The sequence below is a fragment of the Staurois parvus genome, unplaced genomic scaffold (assembly GCF_062004578.1).
Source record: "Staurois parvus isolate SC_StPar_1 unplaced genomic scaffold, SC_StPar_1.0 ptg000018l, whole genome shotgun sequence".
In the NCBI taxonomy this organism is placed as follows: Eukaryota; Metazoa; Chordata; class Amphibia; order Anura; family Ranidae; genus Staurois; species Staurois parvus.
The window spans coordinates 13,991,250-14,009,305 of NW_028317814.1; the positions used below are offsets into that span (position 1 = coordinate 13,991,250).

At 44.3% G+C, this 18,056-nt stretch overlaps 1 protein-coding gene across 1 annotated transcript; it reads right to left on the reverse strand.

The window, feature by feature from the left end:
- Positions 1–7,851: 7,851 nt before the first annotated feature.
- Positions 7,852–17,597, reverse strand: LOC149473105 (structure-specific endonuclease subunit EME2-like). The gene is made up of 5 exons (XM_089683944.1): positions 17,416–17,597; positions 13,939–14,041; positions 12,059–12,174; positions 10,267–10,456; positions 7,852–8,082 (listed from the first exon to the last, which is right to left on the reverse strand). The coding sequence occupies exons 1-5, from the start codon at positions 17,595–17,597 to the stop codon at positions 7,852–7,854; spliced, it is 822 nt and encodes a 273-aa protein (XP_089540070.1).
- Between the last annotated feature and the right edge of the window lie 459 nt (positions 17,598–18,056).

Consider the following 18,056-nt stretch of genomic DNA (forward strand, 5'->3'; position numbering starts at 1 on the left):
AATAAGAGTTCATGAAGAGGTGTCAGGTTGAGGTAAGCAAGGTGTGGGCAGGTAGGAAGAGGGCTCCTGAGAAATGTGAACGAGAAGTGGGCAAGCAATAGATTGAGATTAGAGAAGGAGAGTGGATGGCAAAAATGGAAACATGAGCAGAATGCTCTTAAAGTAAAAAATATAGGACATATAGGAAATTAATAAGGTGTAGTCAGGCAGCAGGGGTTCATGGAGAGGTGTTAGGGAGAAGTGGGTCAGTTGTGGTCAGGCAGCAGAGGGTTTATGGAGAAATGCAAGTGAGATGTGGACAAGGCATAAAATAGCTAGTATTGGGAGGTGTGGACAAGCAGCAAAGGGTTCATAGAAAGGAAACAAAGAGATGTGAGTGAGGTGTAGATGGCAAGCAGAGGGTTCATGAAGAGGTGTCAGGCAGAGGTAAGTAAGGTGTGGGCAGGCAGAGGGTTCATGGAGAGGAAACAGGGAGAGGTGAATGAAGTGTGGGCAGGAAGAAAGCGGGTGGGAGAGGTGAGAGGTGGGAACAAGTTGGAGAGGGTTCATAGGGAGATGTTGAGAAGAGGTGAGCGAGGTGGGGACAGGTAGCAGAGCACTGATTGAGATTACAGAAGGAGAGTGGAGGGCAAAAATGGAAACACAGGCAGAATACCCTTATGACAAATATATACAGAACAGAATTGGTAGCAGGGGTTCATGGAGAGGTGTTGGGCATTGGTAGATTACGTGTGGTCAGGGAGCAGAGGGTGTATGGAGAAGGGTTGTGTAGAGATGAACAAGTTGTGGACAGGAAACAGAGAATTCATGGATAGATGCAGGTGAGTTGCGAACAAGGTGTGGTATGCCAGAAATACAATCTAAGAAACAACAAGAAGCTATTTAAATTGGCCAGTGAGCTCCTAAATCACCAGCCTGGCATGTCCTCTTCATACATTGTGGGGGACATTTAACAATTTTATTGCACAGCAAGGTAGTGCTAAATAGGGATGAACTCTGGTGTGTTTGGATCCTAGTCTAAACTCTACTACTTACTCCGCATTATATTCACATCATCCTCTGCCTCGGAGCCTCTATACTGGAACACAAGACTAAGATTCCAATACTAGAATCTACTTATCTGAGACCAGGGTTCAGAATGAGAGCCCTGCTTAAAGTGGTTGTGGGGTTGCTAAAGCTGGAGAAACACTCCCTGAGCACAAAAGACAATAAAGACTTCCATGTGATCTCATACCAACAGACTTAAGGATACAAACACGGGAACAGAAAATGAAATAGAATACATACATGATACCCCGGTTTTCTCCTGTTCTCTCTGCATTGATCTGAAGTATTCCACTATATTACGTAGCTTCCTGTTCTTCTTCAGACAAGTCCTCTTTGGGTACTTTCCTCTGCATTCAGGACAGGTATAAGATCTACCCCCTTCCTGGGTGTCTAGTGCCTTCACTATGCAGTCATGGCAGAAGTAGTGACCACATCTCAATGATACGGGATCCATGTAAATTTCCAGACAGATACCACAAGTCAGTTCTTCTCTCATAGCAGCAGACGCCATACTAAACAGAGCAAAATGAAAGTGAAAGAAATCTCAGGAATAGGTGACTTCTCAAGGACTCCAGATGGTGTCAATACTGAGCCACTGGCCTGAAATAAGCAGAGAGGTAGAAAAAATGACAGCACCTGATCCGCATTCTTGTCTTGGGTTGGTGATTCTTTACTTCTGACCTTCAGCCAGCAGTAAACTTGTACAAATACGGGTAGATAAGCGTTGCCTTATTGGATATTCAAACGCATAAGTGCAACACAACGTGTAAACAAATATCACTATAAAAAGTCCATCATATCAAAAGTACATTAATATCAGTGCCAGTGTGCTGTTCTCCATACAATTAGTGGCAAATTCACATGCTGTGCTCCCCACCAATGATCCCACTCACTCACCGACTTCAGCGGACTCTTAGACTTGGACTCTAAAGCACTTAGTGGGAAATTCTGGCTCTGCTGGGGCTTGTAGTGCTCCTTGATTCAGACGATATCTTAGAATGTAAGCTCCAAGGAGCAGGGCCCCCCTAACCCTCTTGTATTGAACTGTATTGTTGCTGTATTGTCTCCCGTTATATTGTAAAGCGCTGAGCAAACTGTTGGCTATATAATAATAATAATATAATCTCCACATATTTATTTATTTCAGGTACTTATACAGCACCATCAATTTACACAGCACTTTACATATATATTGTACATTCACATCAGTCGCTAACCCTCAAGGGGCGTACAATCTAAGGTCCCTAACTCACATTCATACATACACACACTAGGGCCAATTTAGACAGGAACCAATTAACCTACCAGCATGAGTGGCGGACCAATGGACTGTAGAGCCTGTGCAAGAGTTTGGAGTGGAGAACTAAGAGAGGAGAAGGAATAAGGAGTTTGCCAGGAGGGATATACCACTGAGGTGGAAACAGCTCTGCGGCCCTGTGAGGGTCAAGGAGGGGAGGTGAGCAGGCATTGCTGCCATTTGGAGGATTCATTTTACACCTAGAAGTGGAGAACACGAGTGGTTTTAAAAGCACAGAGTCACATGCATGGACATTTTATCACCTATGATGTATATATAATGTGTGTAAATTAGGCACGATATTTTAGTGGTTAATTGATATATTATATGAGTTTTTATTCACTTGTATATTCACTCTTAATTTGATTTGTGGAGTCCTTTTGATTATATGCCCTGCAAAATAGTATCTTTCACAGTGTGTGTTAATTCACCAATTTAATAAGTTTGGTTGCACCATTTTTCTTCCTCCACTAGAGGGAGATATTAGCGTATATTATATAGAGTTGTCACATATTATTATATTTATTATAATTTTTGAAGGCACTTTTTATTTTATATTAATTTTTATGTAATGTAAGCGCTTCACTATTTTTCTTTATTTATTGTTGCTGTATTGTCTCCCGTTATATTGTAAAGCGCTGAGCAAACTGTTGGCGCTATATAAATCCTGTATAATAATAATAATATAATCTCCACATATTTATTTATTCCAGGTATTTATATAGTGCCATCAATTTACACAGCGCTTTACATATATATTGTACATTCACATCAGTCGCTAACCCTCAAGGGGCGTACAATCTAAGGTCCCTAACTCACATTCATACATACACATACTAGGGACAATTTAGTCAGGAGCCAATTAACCTACCAGCATGTCTTTGGAGTGTGGGAGGAAACCGGAGTACCCGGAGGAAACCCAAGCAGGCACAGGGAGAACATGCAAACTCCAGGCAAGTGGTGCTGTGGTTTGGATTTGAACCAACGACCCTGTACTGCCAGGTGGAAGTGCTAACATTTTAGCCACTGTGCTGCCCAACATATACCAGGATGTCCCGGTTTGCACAATCACAGGTAATGGATGCTCATGTATGGAAAATAAAGGATGGGGGCCATGTAGTGTAATTTATGAAAAGCGACATGTTTACTTACTTTCCCTCACCCCACCCACCTTGCTTAAAGTGGAACTCCACTTTCTCAACATTGATTATTTTAATTTTTTTGCTGCCAGCAAATGAGGTCATACATCCCAGGAGTCTTCGGGAGGGGAGGAGGGGTTTTCTCAGCTAAGCACACCTTCCTGCCTGTATCCCTGAGCTAAGGGCAGATAAATTCCAGGAAGTGAATGTTACATGAATCATCTGCCCTTACTCAAGATGGCAGCAGCCAGAAACGCTAGGGAGTTGTTTTTCAAAGTGATTTATAAAAGGACAATAAACCATGGAGACATGGCTTGATGGGGGAGTTTGCTTTGCATAATAAAAATGAATTAAATAGCGATCTTGGTTTGTGGTGCTCAAATGCAGTGTAGTTCCACTTTAACTTAAAGGAATATTTTACTGAAATGAAACAGAATATAGACAGATAGCTAACACTTTGTCTGAGCCTACCTTGAAGAAGAATTTCATTAAAGTGCTTCTAAACGCAAAACCTTTTTTACCATTAAAGTTAAAAAAGTACTGCAATACCTGTCCTAGCCCCCCTGTCCCTAAACATCTAGCTGGCTCATCTCACCAATCCCGTGCTGTCTTGGCTGCAGCACTGCCCCTCCACTTCCTGGGTTCAAAGGCTCCTACTGCTGTCATCAAACTTCTGAGGAGGGAGCACAGATGTGGCTTACCAGTGATGTGTGTGTCTATGGATGCATACAGCCTTGCTCGGAACCGCTGCTGCACGGGTGCCCCCTTAGCACACGGCTTACTGAAGGGGCACCCAGAGGAAAGGGGAGCAGACAGCACTGGCAGGGGACCCCAAAAGAGGAGTTAAGGAGCCGCTCTGTGCAATATCACAGAATATCCTTCTACAGAGCAGGGAAGTATAACATCTTTTTTTATTTTAAAGCAAAAAAAGTATCCTTTAGTATTGGTTTAAAATAGTTACAAACTACACAGCAATGAGCAACTTTTGAGAAAATAAACACTTTATGCATAATTACTGTATGTAAAACATAACATAGCATATCAGGTCTATGTGACGCTCTAAACCAGTGGTTCTCAACCTGTGGGTCGCGCCCCCTTTGGGGGTCAAACGACCCTTTCACAGGGGTCCCCTAAGACCATCAGAAAACACATATTTCCGATGTGTAAAGAGCAGCTACTGTGTAGAAAGCAGCTGCTGTGTTGAAAGCAGCAGTATTGGAGGTAAAACGACACTCATGAATTATAATTACTGGATAAATAATTTTATGGTTGGGGGTCAACACAACATGAGGAACTGTATTAAAGGGTCACGGCATTAGGAAGGTTGAGAACCACTGCTCTAAACCGTATATAGAGCATAGCGGTCAGGACTATGCAATGTACATAGCAGTGCTGGAGAATGTACTTACATTTCTGGTCAATGGCAGAACAAATACCCCAGCATCAGTGGAAGGAAGAAGCCTCAGCAGCAGTGGTCAGTAGGGGAAAATGCCTTAGCTTCAGTGGTTAGAAACAAATACTTGTGGTTAGTGGGAGGCTGAATATCTGGCATCATTGTCTGGTGGAAGAAGAATGCCCTGACTTTGGTGGTCAGTAGGAAGAAGATTGCCCTGGCGAACATGAGCAAATTAGTTTTTTTTTCAAAGTGTAAAATCTTCAGATCCCCCTTTACATTGGTGGTCAGTATGAGGGCTTTCTACCCCGACCACCAATGTAATCTGAGCATTACAATGACCACCAATATAATGGAACATTTACATTAACCACCAATGTAATGGAGCAATTACGCTGACCACAGAAAAAAAATGGAGAGTTCTACATTGACTTAAAATTTAAAGACGATCCTACACTGCCCCGACCTCCTTTCATCCACTGATCACCTCTGCACCCCCTCCACCTGCTGGTCAATTCTTCCCCCACCTCCATCCTCTGGTTACCTCTCCACCTCTTTCCTTAATCCACTGGTCACCTCTTTACCCACCTCCCATCATCTACTGGTCACCTCTGCACCCCCTCCATCCACTGGTCATCTCTGCACCCTCTCCATCCGCTGGTCACTGCTGTACCTCCTTCCTTCTCTGCTTACCTTTGCACCCCTTTTCCATCCATTGGTCACCTCTACCCCCACCTCCATTCACCAGCAATCTCTGCATCCCTTACCTTCATACGTTGGTCATCTCTGCAACCCCCCCCCTCTTCTATCCACTGGTCACCTCTGCATCCTTCCTCTATTGGTCATTTCTGTACCACCCTCCATCCACTGGTCACCACTGCACCCCCCATATCACCTCCATTGCTCACCTCTGCAGCCACTCCCTTCCTCTGTTCACCTCTACACCCCTCCCTCCATACACACTATATTGCCAAAAGTATTGAGACACCCCTCCAAATCATTGGATTTAGCTGTTCCAATCATTTCCATGGCCATAGGTGTATAAAATCAAGCACCTAGGCATGCAGACTGCTTCTACAAACATTTGTGAAAGAATGGGTCGCTCTCAGGAACTCAGTGAATTCAAGTGTGGTACCGTGATAGGTTGCCACCCGTGCAATAAGTCCATCCGTGACATTTCCTTGCTACTAAATATTCCACGGTCAACTGTTAGTGGTATTGTAACAAAGTGGTAACAACAGCAATTAAGCCATGTAAAATCACAGAGCGGGGTCAGTGCATGCTGAAGCGCACAGTGCGCAAAGTCACCAACTGTCTGCAGAGTCAATAGCTAAAGGCTGCCTTCATATTAGTTCAACAACAGTGTGTAGAGAGCTTCATGGAATGGGTTTCCATGGCTGAGCAGCTGCATCCAAGCTTTACATCACTAAGCGCAATGCAAAGCATCGGATACAGTGGTGTAAAGCATGCCGCCACTGAACTCTAGAGAAGTGAAGATGTGTTCTCTGGAGTGACCAATCACGCTTCTCTGTCTGGCAATCCGATGGGTTTGGCGGTTGCCATGAGACTGGTATTTGGCAAACTGCATTGTGCCAAGTGTAAAGTTTGGTGGAGGGGGGATTATGGTGTGAGGTTGTTTTTCACGGGTTTGGCTTGGCCCCTTAATTCCAGTGAAGGTAACTCTTAAGGCGTCAGCATACCAAGACATTTTGGACAATTTCCTGCTCCCAACTTTGTGGGAACAGTTTGTGGATGACCCCTTCCTGTTCCAACATGACTGCGCACCAGTGCACAAAGCAAGGTCCATAAAGACATGGATGAGTGAGTTTGGGGTGGAAGGTATTGACTGGCCTGCACAGAGTCTTGACCTTTGGGATGAATTAGAGCGGAGACTGTGAGCCAGGCCTTCTCGTTCGACATCAGTGCCTGATCTAACAAATGTGCTTCTGGCAGAATGGTCAAACATTCCCATAGACACCCTCCTAAATCTCGTGGACAGCAGAAGAGTTGAAGCTGTAAAGGTCGGGGCCAACTAAATATTGAACCCTATGGACTAAGACTGGGATGCCATTAAAGTTCATGTGCGTGTAAAGGCAGGCCGAACAATACTTTTGACAATATAGTGTATATGGGAGTGGCCTCATAATTATTTTGAGGGGTATTTTATGTGGTGGAGGGGAGGGAGGAGAGTGGACACACGTCCACTCTCCTCCCCTTCTTGCTGTGACCCAGAAAACTATGTGTATGACATCTTTTCCAGGTCACTTGTCACTTTCGTTGGCTAGCAGAGTCGGGAAGGAATGTATTGCAGTGCGATTTGCATTGCAGTACACTCAGTGAAGTACAGAGGAGACATCTTTTAGACTGAGAACCTGTCACCTAAAAATCATCAGCAGGTAAGTAACTTCAGTGCAGAAGAGACAAAGCATGTCTTTTCTGCAATAAACTTCCTGCCTGTTTGCCCATTTTTATTATTTTAGCTAAAGTACCACTTTATTGACTGTAGGCATGTGGCCCTTTCATATATGATGTGTGGCCCTCAGACCTTAGTGGTCTATAGTGGAAACATCGATTGGGGCAATAGAATTGATGTTTACTAGTTTCATGTAACGTGTTCCCTGTTTTCTATTGTCTTCAAAAGCACACCCCCAGCCCAAAATGTGGCACGTCTACACTCTCTAGCCCTCATTTTCATCTATTAAAGTCTGAAGTCTCCGATAGTCCACTCAAGCATTACATATATTGAACAGTATGTGCGGTCCTTTGGTGATGTCAGGGGCCACATTTGATGCCCCCTTTATCTCATACGTTGACAACCACTGATCTAAAGTGACTATAGATCTTTCCATAGGGTGCGAATGAGCCAGTCATTAAAACACACAGGCACATTTTCCTTACTGCAATGATTGGAAACATATTTTTATTATAAATACTTTACTGCCAAATAACAGTACAAAAGCACCAGTGATTATGTACTAGGAATTTAAGTCCAATACCAGTTCTGGATTGGTTGAGGTCATGAACAGCCAGATGCGTCGTGACAAATCAGGACCAATGCGCCTCTCTCTTGTCTGGTCTTGGTCATTAGACTGTGTGACATCTTCATCTGGATACTCCATATCATCTGTGGCACCTCCAGCACGTGGTACCCTCAGGTTACTGAGGAGAGATAGTCTCTCTTTATCAGTATTACATGCCACATATGCCTGGATAGAGAGAAAAGATACAGAATTTACTTTCTTTGAATAACATCAGCTTTATACACCGACTACTAGAATTAATACGGAACAGATGAAATGCGTACATGTGAGCTTATTTACCTGCTAAAGGATTTGTGTTTCTGTCCATCCGGTCTTACCATTTACACAGCTCTGCCTCACAGCACATCCCTGCCTGGAAGGGGAGGGGACTTGATTTGTCTCTGCTGTGGATTCATTTTTACTTACAGATCTATTTTCCACCCCACCCTGTGTCAGGGCAATGAAAGGAGAAGCAGCACACTGCGCTCATCCCTTCATCACTGCTCTTTTATCAGCATGCTCCTTTTGCACTGCAGCAACACCTGGCTGATTGTGCTTCCTCCTTTCTGAGCTCTGCTGTACAGGGGAATGCAGGCTGATACCAAGCCAAACATGGTGCTTACACTGCTGACACTGAAAAAAATACATTAATATGATGTAATAATGATTACAGAACAGCATCAATGTATGTTTCTATTAAACTAGTAAGGTAAAGTCTAAGAAATACTTGAAGCACTTACCTTTTAATACCTTCCAGACTAGTATGGTAAAGTCTAAGAAATACTTGAAGCACTTACCTTTTAATACCTTCCAGACTAGTATGGTAAAGTCTAAGAAATACTTGAAGCACTTACCTTTTAATACCTTCCAGACTAGTATGGTAAAGTCTAAGAAATACTTGAAGCACTTTCCTTTTAATACCTTCCAGACTAGTATGGTAAAGTCTAAGAAATACTTGAAGCACTTTCCTTTTAATATTTTCCAGATCCACCAGAGATCCCCATATTCTGGGGTGCTCGAATATGCAAATATTGCCTTAAAAGAGTAATGGTGAGGGTTGACACCCCCTCCCCCTCTCCTGGCTCCTGTGCCTCCCTATTGGCCACTGAGCTTACCTGTCAGTGGGGAATAGTAGATGAGAGGGGCTTTGGGAAAGATTGTAAAATTTCAAAACCATCTTATACAAGCAATTAAAAAACAAGGTCTATTTTTATATATACTGTACATCAGCTTGATGTAACTAAGTAAATGTCTTACTTCCAGTCAATTTCAGATATGTGCTTTTCTACGGCATGCCTTAGAACAGTGGTCTCCAAACTGTGGCCCGGGGACCAGATGTGGCCCTTTACTTGCTTTTATCTGGCCCTTGGGGAACTATTTCATCCAATGATACCAACAATGGGGCATAATTACCCTCACTGACACCAATGATGGGGCACTATTCCTGCCAATGACACCAAGGATGGGACACAATTTCTCCCAATGACACTAACAATAGGGCCATATGACATTAATGATGGGGTACAATTCATCTCAATGACACCAACGATGAGGCACAATTCCTCCCAATGACACCAAAGATGGGACAGAATTTATCTCACTGATACCAATGATGAGGCAAATTTCCTCCCAATGACACCAAAGATGGTGTCAATGACTTTTCCCCACTAACATCAGGGACTTTTTTTACTCCTAATCCAGCCCCCAGAAAGTCTAAAGGACATTACCCCTTGGCACCGGCGCCTCCTGGCACTTTAAGGGTTTCAGAAGTCGGGAGGCGGGGCAGGGTTTAGCGTCATGTGACCGCCGTGACACACTGTCACATGATCGGGAAAGGTCGCGATCGAAAGAGGAGATTGGGACCTTTCCATGAGTACTGGACATGTGTGCTGGGAGTGCGCAGGCGTGTGCTCTCAGCACATATGTTTTTTTAATAGAACGCAAATGTGCGGCCGCTCAGCGTCTAGGCCCAGACACCGGGAGGCCGCACATTTGCATGTGTCAAGAGGTTAAACTGGCCCTTTGTTTGGAAAGTTTGGAGACCCTGCCTTAGAAGATGGTCCATTGTTTTGATAGGAGTGACCAATGATCCCTATGGCTATACACTCCTCTGTCTAATATCTGCAGATGCTCAAGCTTTCCCTTTAGTGTGAAAAATAGTGGGGGAGATTTGCTAAAACTGGTGCACACAGAATCTGGTGCAGTTGTGCATGGTAGCCAATCAGCTTCTAGGTTTTATTGTCAAAGGATAACTGAACAAGCTGAAGATTGAAGCTGATTGGTTACTATGCACAGCTGCACCAGCTTTAGTAAATCTCCCCCATTGCATGTGGATCCTGGGCAGAAAACACATTACACAAAGACACTGACCTGCATAAGGAGTTGTGGAGAAGGATAGGCCTCTGTTATAGTTGCAGCCATTGCTGGACTGACTCTATTAAACTGCTGAATCTGTCTCTTCCAGGCCAATGGTAAGCCAGTGAGCGATCCTTTGGGTCCCCACCCTCGCCAGGTGCCTGCTGAGGTGCAGAAGGAGTAGCTCTGAGCCTCCCAGTGCAACCTGCAGACAGAGAGAGAACGTTGTTTACCACGGTCCACCTTGCTGCACCATCACTTATAGGTCATCTGACCTCAATGTTTGCTGCAAAGAAAAGAAAAATTGGGGGCATGCATGCGTGTGCCCACTGCTGACCCCCACTGAGACTGGACACTGTGCAATTTTGTCAGCAGGTTTCATCCAATGATTTATGGCTGACACCTGCTGATTGGCTGTATCCATTCACAGCACACAGCCCTGTGTTTACAAACACACAGGACTCTGTACACAGAACAGCGATCTGTCTGTTTCTTCTCCCTGAAAAGCAGGGAAAAAAAACAGCCAGATCTCTTGGGCCCCTTTCACATAGACGTTCTGATCGGGTCCATCTGCCCGTTTTTCAGGTGGACCCATTGAAACCTCTATTCTCCTCTATGGAGCGGCGGGTGTAAATGGACATGTGTCTGTTTACACCCAACGACATCCAATCCGATTTGATCCGTCGAAAAGAGATGGATGGGGATTCCCCTTCTGTCCACCGGATCGGATGGGATGGCAGTTGGATGGAAACACACAGGCGGTTGTTTTCCATTCGACCGCTCATAGAAGACAGTTGATCCGCTGACTGGTCCACCCCGTCTGAAAGGGGCCTTAGTAAAAGCAGCACATATTACACATACAACACTTGTTAGGCACACAGTTAACCCCTTGACTGCCCCTTGATGTGAACCCTTTCCAAGCCAGTGTAATTAGTACAGGGACAGTGTAAAGTATTATATCTGATCACTGTATTAGTGATGTCAGTGTCATTTAATTTACCTCCCAGTGACGGTCTGTTAGCACTAGATTGCCCACCACACTATCACAGTCCAACTGTAAGTCACTGATCACCAGCACAGCGTTAAAGCTGCGTAAATTCCAGTATATATACACCATAGTTTTTAGATGCTATAACTTTCAAACAAACCAATTATTATACACTTAGTGGGATTTTTCCTTTACCAAAGACATGTAGCAGCATTTTGGCCTAAATTTATGAAGAAATTAGATTTTTTACATTTCTTTATTTTTTATAACAGAAAGTAGAAAATATTGTGTTTTATTTCCCCAAACTTTTTTGGGTTTTTTTTTGTTTATATAATAAAAAATAACACCAAAAGAAGACTCAAATTTCACTTGGGTACAGTGTTGTATGACTGAGCAATTGCCAGTTAAAGTAGCACAGTGGTGAATATAAAAAAAATTCCCTGGTCATGAAGGGGGTAAAACCTTCGAGAGGTCAAATGATTAAACAGAGGCTAAGAAAATAGCTTCCTTGGCTGTAAAGGGCAAGAGGGTTTAGCTCTGCTCTAAGTGTATGTTATTTCAAGATGTTGCAGTTTGGTTATTGGCGTACACCTAAAACGGAAATAATTTAGTAGGCATTCAGTGGATTCAAAATAGACAATTCATTTTAAATGTAAATTCTTTTTCCTTTATACCACCTGAAAATGCTGATTTGCTGAAAAACAGAAATCTAAATAATCCATTAAAGCAGGGCAATGATTATAAGGCTGCTCATGTCACTTGTATAACCTTTCACTCACAAGGAATTTACATTGTCCAGTCACTTTTTTGTGAACTCACCGGAACGGGCGCTGAGCTATACTCTTGGTCACAGCACACACATGTTGCCCCAGTTCTCTCCATGTATCCAAGAATAAGACTTCGGTCTCATGGTACAGCTGTAGAAAGATAAGTGCCTACCTCCACAGAGGAGGATAACAGTTATCAAAGAAGGTGACATCACAGAGAAAACTTTATTAGAATATACATAATGCTTTCACATTAAAATTTAGATTTGACAGCATGCCTAACAGTGATAATAAACTAGAGAAAAATCAGAGTTAAAGGGCAACTCCATCTTTTTGCACCATGTTACGCCCATATTTAGGTGCTGCCCCAATCTAAAAGGATCTTGTAAAGAGATGCAAAGGTCGCTCCTTTTCTTACAAAATAATTTTACATTCATGACTACAAAAAGTAAAAAAAAAAACAAAAGAAAAAAAAACACCTAAGCCGGGGCCACTGATGCAGAGAAGGTCTGAGATTCTTATTACAGCTCTGAAACTGATCAGAAAGAGGGCTGATCTTGCCACTTGGCAGTAAGTTTGCAAAAAGTTTTGACAATAACTCAGTTTCTACTGTAAATTACACAGGAAGGTTAAATAAAGTGACAAATCTTTAGTAAATTCTCCCCAGAAGCTAGTTTGAAAAATATATTATGGCTTCAACATAAAAGCCTCATTGCTCACTGGGTGTTTAGCCCCCCGTGCCTGAAATTCTGGCATTTTGGTGCAAATGAAAAGTTCACCATCCAGCCCCACTGCTGACAGTCTGAAAAAATCTATGAGAGGCTGAAAGCTGCTGCGGATGGATGGGACTGGATGGTGCGCAGAGTGGTACTAACATTTAGGGCAGTATGTTCCCAGGAACGAATACCCAGAATACATGCAGTGTGCACTCCCAGCATTCATCCTTGGCCACATACTGCCCAGGGGCGGACTGACCATTTGGAAACTCGGGCACTGCCCGAGGGCCCGGGGTCAGTAGGGGGCCCCATGAGATGCCCCTGGTACCTTTTTCATAGGCTTTTTTGAGTTTGGACAAGGACACAGGGGCCCCATAATCCCCTATTGCCCGGGGGCCCCATGAGTTGTCAGTCCACCCCTGATACTGCCACAAACATTAGGAACACTCAGTGCAACATCCAGGCCTGTCCAGCCGCAGCAGCTTTCAGCCTCTCATAGAGTTTTACAAGTTGCCGACAGTGAGGCTGGATGGTGCAACCTTTGCCTTCCGCCCGCATCAAGATGCTGGGATCTCATGCTTCGTTGCTAAATGTCTAGTGTGCATGGGACCTGAGGTGTCTGGAACATGTAAACTTAAAGTGGAACTAAATGTAAAATAGAAACATTTGTGAACAGGCAGTCTTTTTATTGCAGAAAAAAAATGCAATGTTACACTTTCCTGCCTATTTGCAGTCCTCTGTAGAATGTACACTGAACTGCACAAACTGGCAAACTCCCAGCGTGCCCGGATGACTGCACTCCTGCACATGTATGGGAGTGATGTCATCCCACATCAGCCAATCAAAACAAACAAAAACCAGGGTCCAAAAGAACCCAGGGAGAAGAGAACAGCGCCGAGCAGGGACTTTATGGGTGTCAGATTGTTGGAACTAGAACTAAGGTAAGTACGTGTGCCTTTAGCTCCACTTTAAGACAAAAATGTATTGCATAAGCTCACTGGGCCACATAGTCCCCCCCCCCCCTTTAGGACACAATGCAGCAAAGTAAAAGAACTATGTAGCAAAACAAAATTCATTTTAGGCTCTTGCTTAAAACAAAAAATTGTATTCAAAATTTAGTTTCCAAAACTAATCCTAGAAGATGATACTAAAGAAGATGATGTATGGAGAAGTCTTTAACCGAGGACTGGTATTTAAATGTAGATTAGCTACCAACCTCATCTATATGTCGCCTGGTCACTTGGCTTTCTGGCTGTTCATCATAGCAAAGGCTTGGCTCTAGAGAGTGTCTCTCCATCTTACGCGATAGTCTTTGACATCTGGTGGTCAAAAAAACATTTACTATTAAAGCTCAGTCAGTTCACTTATACCATCTCAGTGTTTTCCGTCTTCAAGCATAAAAAGAGAACCCCAAATAAATAAATAAAAAAGTGAGTGCTTTCAACGTCAGCAGCTATGCACTAAAGGTAACCAAATAAAACTTCAGTCAAAACAGTAAGTAAAGTGCAGCGCTATAAATAATTAAATAAATGATAATAATGTCCGTATAAAATGAATATTCTTATGGTGACAATCCGTGTGTAGAGTGCCCACTATGGCGGTACTTCAGTGCTTGTGTTTTTAAAAGTGGGGTAAGAATACGCACTCACCAGATGTGTAAAGAAATTACGCATTTAAATCAATCATCAGAGGTCCCCTTTAAGGAAGCAGATTAAGCCATGTATAGAGATATCCTCCCTCTGTATGGGTGGTATGTCAGGCACTTCTGGGTGGTATATGGATCCAGTAAACCAGAGGTCCCCTTTAAGGGATGAGTGGGTGTAGCAACCTGTGTAGCAGGAACTCCCTCCTCTGTGTAATAAGGTAGATCTTGATTCAGGGGTGAGCTCTAGGAAATCAATGACTCCACTTCATTAAAGGGGACCTCCAATCATTGATCTATATGCGTAATTTATTTACGCATCTGGTGAGTGCGTATTCTTACCCCACTTTTAAAAGCACAAGCACTGAAGTACCGCCATAGTGGGTACTCTACACACGGATTGTCACCATAAGAATATTCATTTATACGGACATTATTATAATTTATTTACTTATTTATAGTGCTGCACTTTACTTACTATAAAAAGAGAACCCACCTCTTTGTTACGTTAGCTTTTGGAACCAGAAGTCTGGTGTTGTTAGTGCACGGTTTTTAGCAAAAAACTGAGGACTTGGGGTAAATAATGCAGGTGCCTGTGAACTACACCCACTATGCACTGATTACACTTGCAATGCTCTGCAGGACTGAATGCATATATTTAAAAGAGAAGCATTGCCAATCGTCTCCTATGGATCATAGGTGTGCAGCTTGTTCTGCACTCCTGTGATCCATTTTCTGACCTCACAGAGCCAGTCCAGGCTCCGAAAGATCCTAACCACATGGTTGGAATCCACCCAGAATCCTGGACCGGCAACTGACTCAGCTTCTCAGCAATCCACTGATATCCTGAGCCAGCCACTCCCACCCCCGCCTATCACTCCAGTGAGTGCTGGAGGGGCAGAGCAGAGAGCCAGTCACTGACAATCACTGCTCCCTTCTCAGAGTGGAGGGGAGAACTGAGCGATCAGCAGTGTCTGATCACTTAATTCTCAGTGGATAGCCGGTGGGGGACAGATGCAGCATCAGATTGATGCTGCATCAACCTAGGTGAGTAGAAGATTTTCTCTTTGTATAGCCCATACTTCTCTTTTAATAAATGCACATTTTTGATTTTATTAATGTGTGTGCAACCTCACCTTCAACACTTAACCTTTAAGCAGAAATCGGGGCAAAATGTTTTTTGAACCATTCAGTGGTGCTGTGCCCATACTGCACGGGCCATCTGCTCGTTTTTGTCTAGGGGTCATAAGAGTGAAAATATACTTACCGAATCAGATGATCCTCAGAGCGCAACACTGGTCCTTGCCGCTTCCCCCCCCCCCCCCCGCATACTAGCGGTCTTGTCAATGGACTGTTCCTGACGTCATCATGCCAACAGACCGTCTCAGAGCCTGAGGATGGCAGGAACAGTCCACCGCTGGACTTGGGGGAGCGTGGTTTTCCGGAGGATCGGAGGACGGGATATATATAGCTTTTCCACTAAACCCCTGGACAAAACGAGCAGTTTTCCCATGCAGCGCACAGCCCCACTGCATGGGAAAGTAAAATTTTACATGGAGTTCTGCTTTAAATTTCAATCTGTAAACCAGACTTGCATCTTAAAATCAGACTGACTATTGAACACTGTAGCTTTGAACAGAAAGTTTTTTGGACAAAAAAATGTAAATAAAAATGTTTAACTTGAATCAGACTAATGGTATTATTTCAAAAGTGAAAGGTCCTCTTTAACCACTAGCCGACCGCGCATAGCCGAATGACGGCTGCACCGCGGCCGGCCAGTTCTGAGTGGACGTCATATGACGTCCTCCCAGAACGCGCTCTCCTGCGCGCCCCAGGGGGCGCGCACCCGGCGATCTCCGTGATCGCTGTGTCCTACGGACACAGCTGATCAGGAGATGTGGTGAAAGGCCGAGCCCACCGGCCTTTTACCACGTGATCAGCGGTGTCCAATGACACGCTGATCACAGGAAAATGCAAGTGCCGGTTCTCGGCTGCACTTTCCTCACGCTGTCAGATCGTGAGGAAAGTACTGCCGAGAACCGGCAGTTGTCACAGCGGGGATCGGCACCGATCATCAGGGCACTGATGATCAGTGCCCTGATGATCGGTGCCCAGCAGTGACCCCCGCATTTCCGGTCAGCAGTGCGCCCACTAGCCCCGCCCACCCATTCCCAGCAGTGCCCCCACCTGTGCCCAGCAGTGCCCCCACCTGTGCCCAGCAGTGCCCCCACCTGTGCCACTCTGCAGTGCCACCTACCTGTGCCCAGAAGTGCCACCTACATGTGCCCAGAAGTGCCACCCACCTGTGCCCACCCACCTGTGCCCACCAGTGCCACCCACCTGTGCCCACCAGTGCCACCCACATGTGCCCACCCACCAGTGCTGTCCACCAGTGCCACCCACCAGTGCCACCCACCAGTGCTGCCAGTCAGTGCCACCAGTCAGTGCCCAGGAGTTGTGCCAGTCAGTGCCGCCAGTCAGTGCCCAGAAGTGATGCCAGTCAGTGCCGTCTATCAGTACCCATCATCAGTGTCACCTATCAGTGCCGCCTATCAGTGCTGCATATCAGTGCCGCCTATCCGTGACCCCTAATTAGTGCTGTCTATCAGTGCCGCCTATCCATGCCACCTCATTAGTACTGCCTATCAGTGCCCTTTAGTGCTGCCTATCAGTGCCCATCAGTGCCGCCTATCAGTGCCCATCAGTGCCGCCTCATCAACGCAAATCATTGAAGGAGAAAAAATACCTGTTTGAAAAATTTTATAAAAGAAACAAATAAACTTTTTTTTTTTTTTCAAATTTTTTGCACTTTTTTTAATTTATAGCGCAAAAAGTAAAGCGCCCAGTGGCGATTAAATACCACCAAAAGAAAGCTCTATTTGTGAGAAAAAAATGATCAAAATTTCATATGGGTACAATGTTGCATGACCGCGCAATTGTCAATCAAAGTGCGGCAGCGCTGAAAGCTGAAAATTGGCCTGGTAAGGAAGGGGGTATAAGTGCCCGGTAGGCAAGTGGTTAATGAAAGTTGCAGTCTGTAATCCAACTTACCTTCTATAATCATGTAGCCCCAAAACAGCCAACTTGATCTTCTTTCCAGAACACTTCCTATCTATTCCAAACACAGAGGTCGGAGTCATGGCGTTTTCAGGAGCCAGGAATGGAGAGGGATCAGCTACTTTAGATCTTACAAGGCTGTTATTAACTTTTTCACTGCTGGGCCCGATGTCCATTTTTTCACCTCACATACCCAGACCACTTTGGCAATGTTTTCACTGGTTATGATCGGCAGCTGCTGATTGTGGCCCTTCATGAATTAGGAGAGTCTCAGGTACCACTCTGCCATAAGTTCATGATCAGCGTAGTGGCTATTAGCTTATAGACTAAGGCAGTGGTCTCCAAACTGTGTCCCGGGGGCCAGATGCAGGCCTTTGCTTGTTTTTTCCAGTGAAAGGATTAAACACAACCTCCACCCCGATCATGCCATGCTTTTAATACCAATGAAAGCGGATCTATCATTACAAATTAGAAAGCACATGAATCAATATGGGAACATTTTACCATGACATTCTTTTGAGTAAAAAAAGTACCTTTTTGTTGTTATTAAAAAAAATGGCTGCTCAGGTGATCTAAAGCCTGAGTGGAAGAAAATGTGGGTTCAGTTCGCATCACTCCCTTGTTTTCCCCTTTGT

Coding starts and splice junctions, on each gene's coding strand:
- LOC149473105 (XM_089683944.1), bottom strand. CDS start 17,597: ATGGACATCGGGCCCAGCAGTGAAAAAGTTAATAACAGCCTTGTAAGA. Junction 14,042..17,415: donor GGGCTACATGATTATAGAAG/GTAAGTTGGATT, acceptor TTTGACCACCAG/ATGTCAAAGACTATCGCGTA. Junction 10,457..12,058: donor ATAGCTCAGCGCCCGTTCCG/GTGAGTTCACAA, acceptor CTCTGTCTGCAG/GTTGCACTGGGAGGCTCAGA.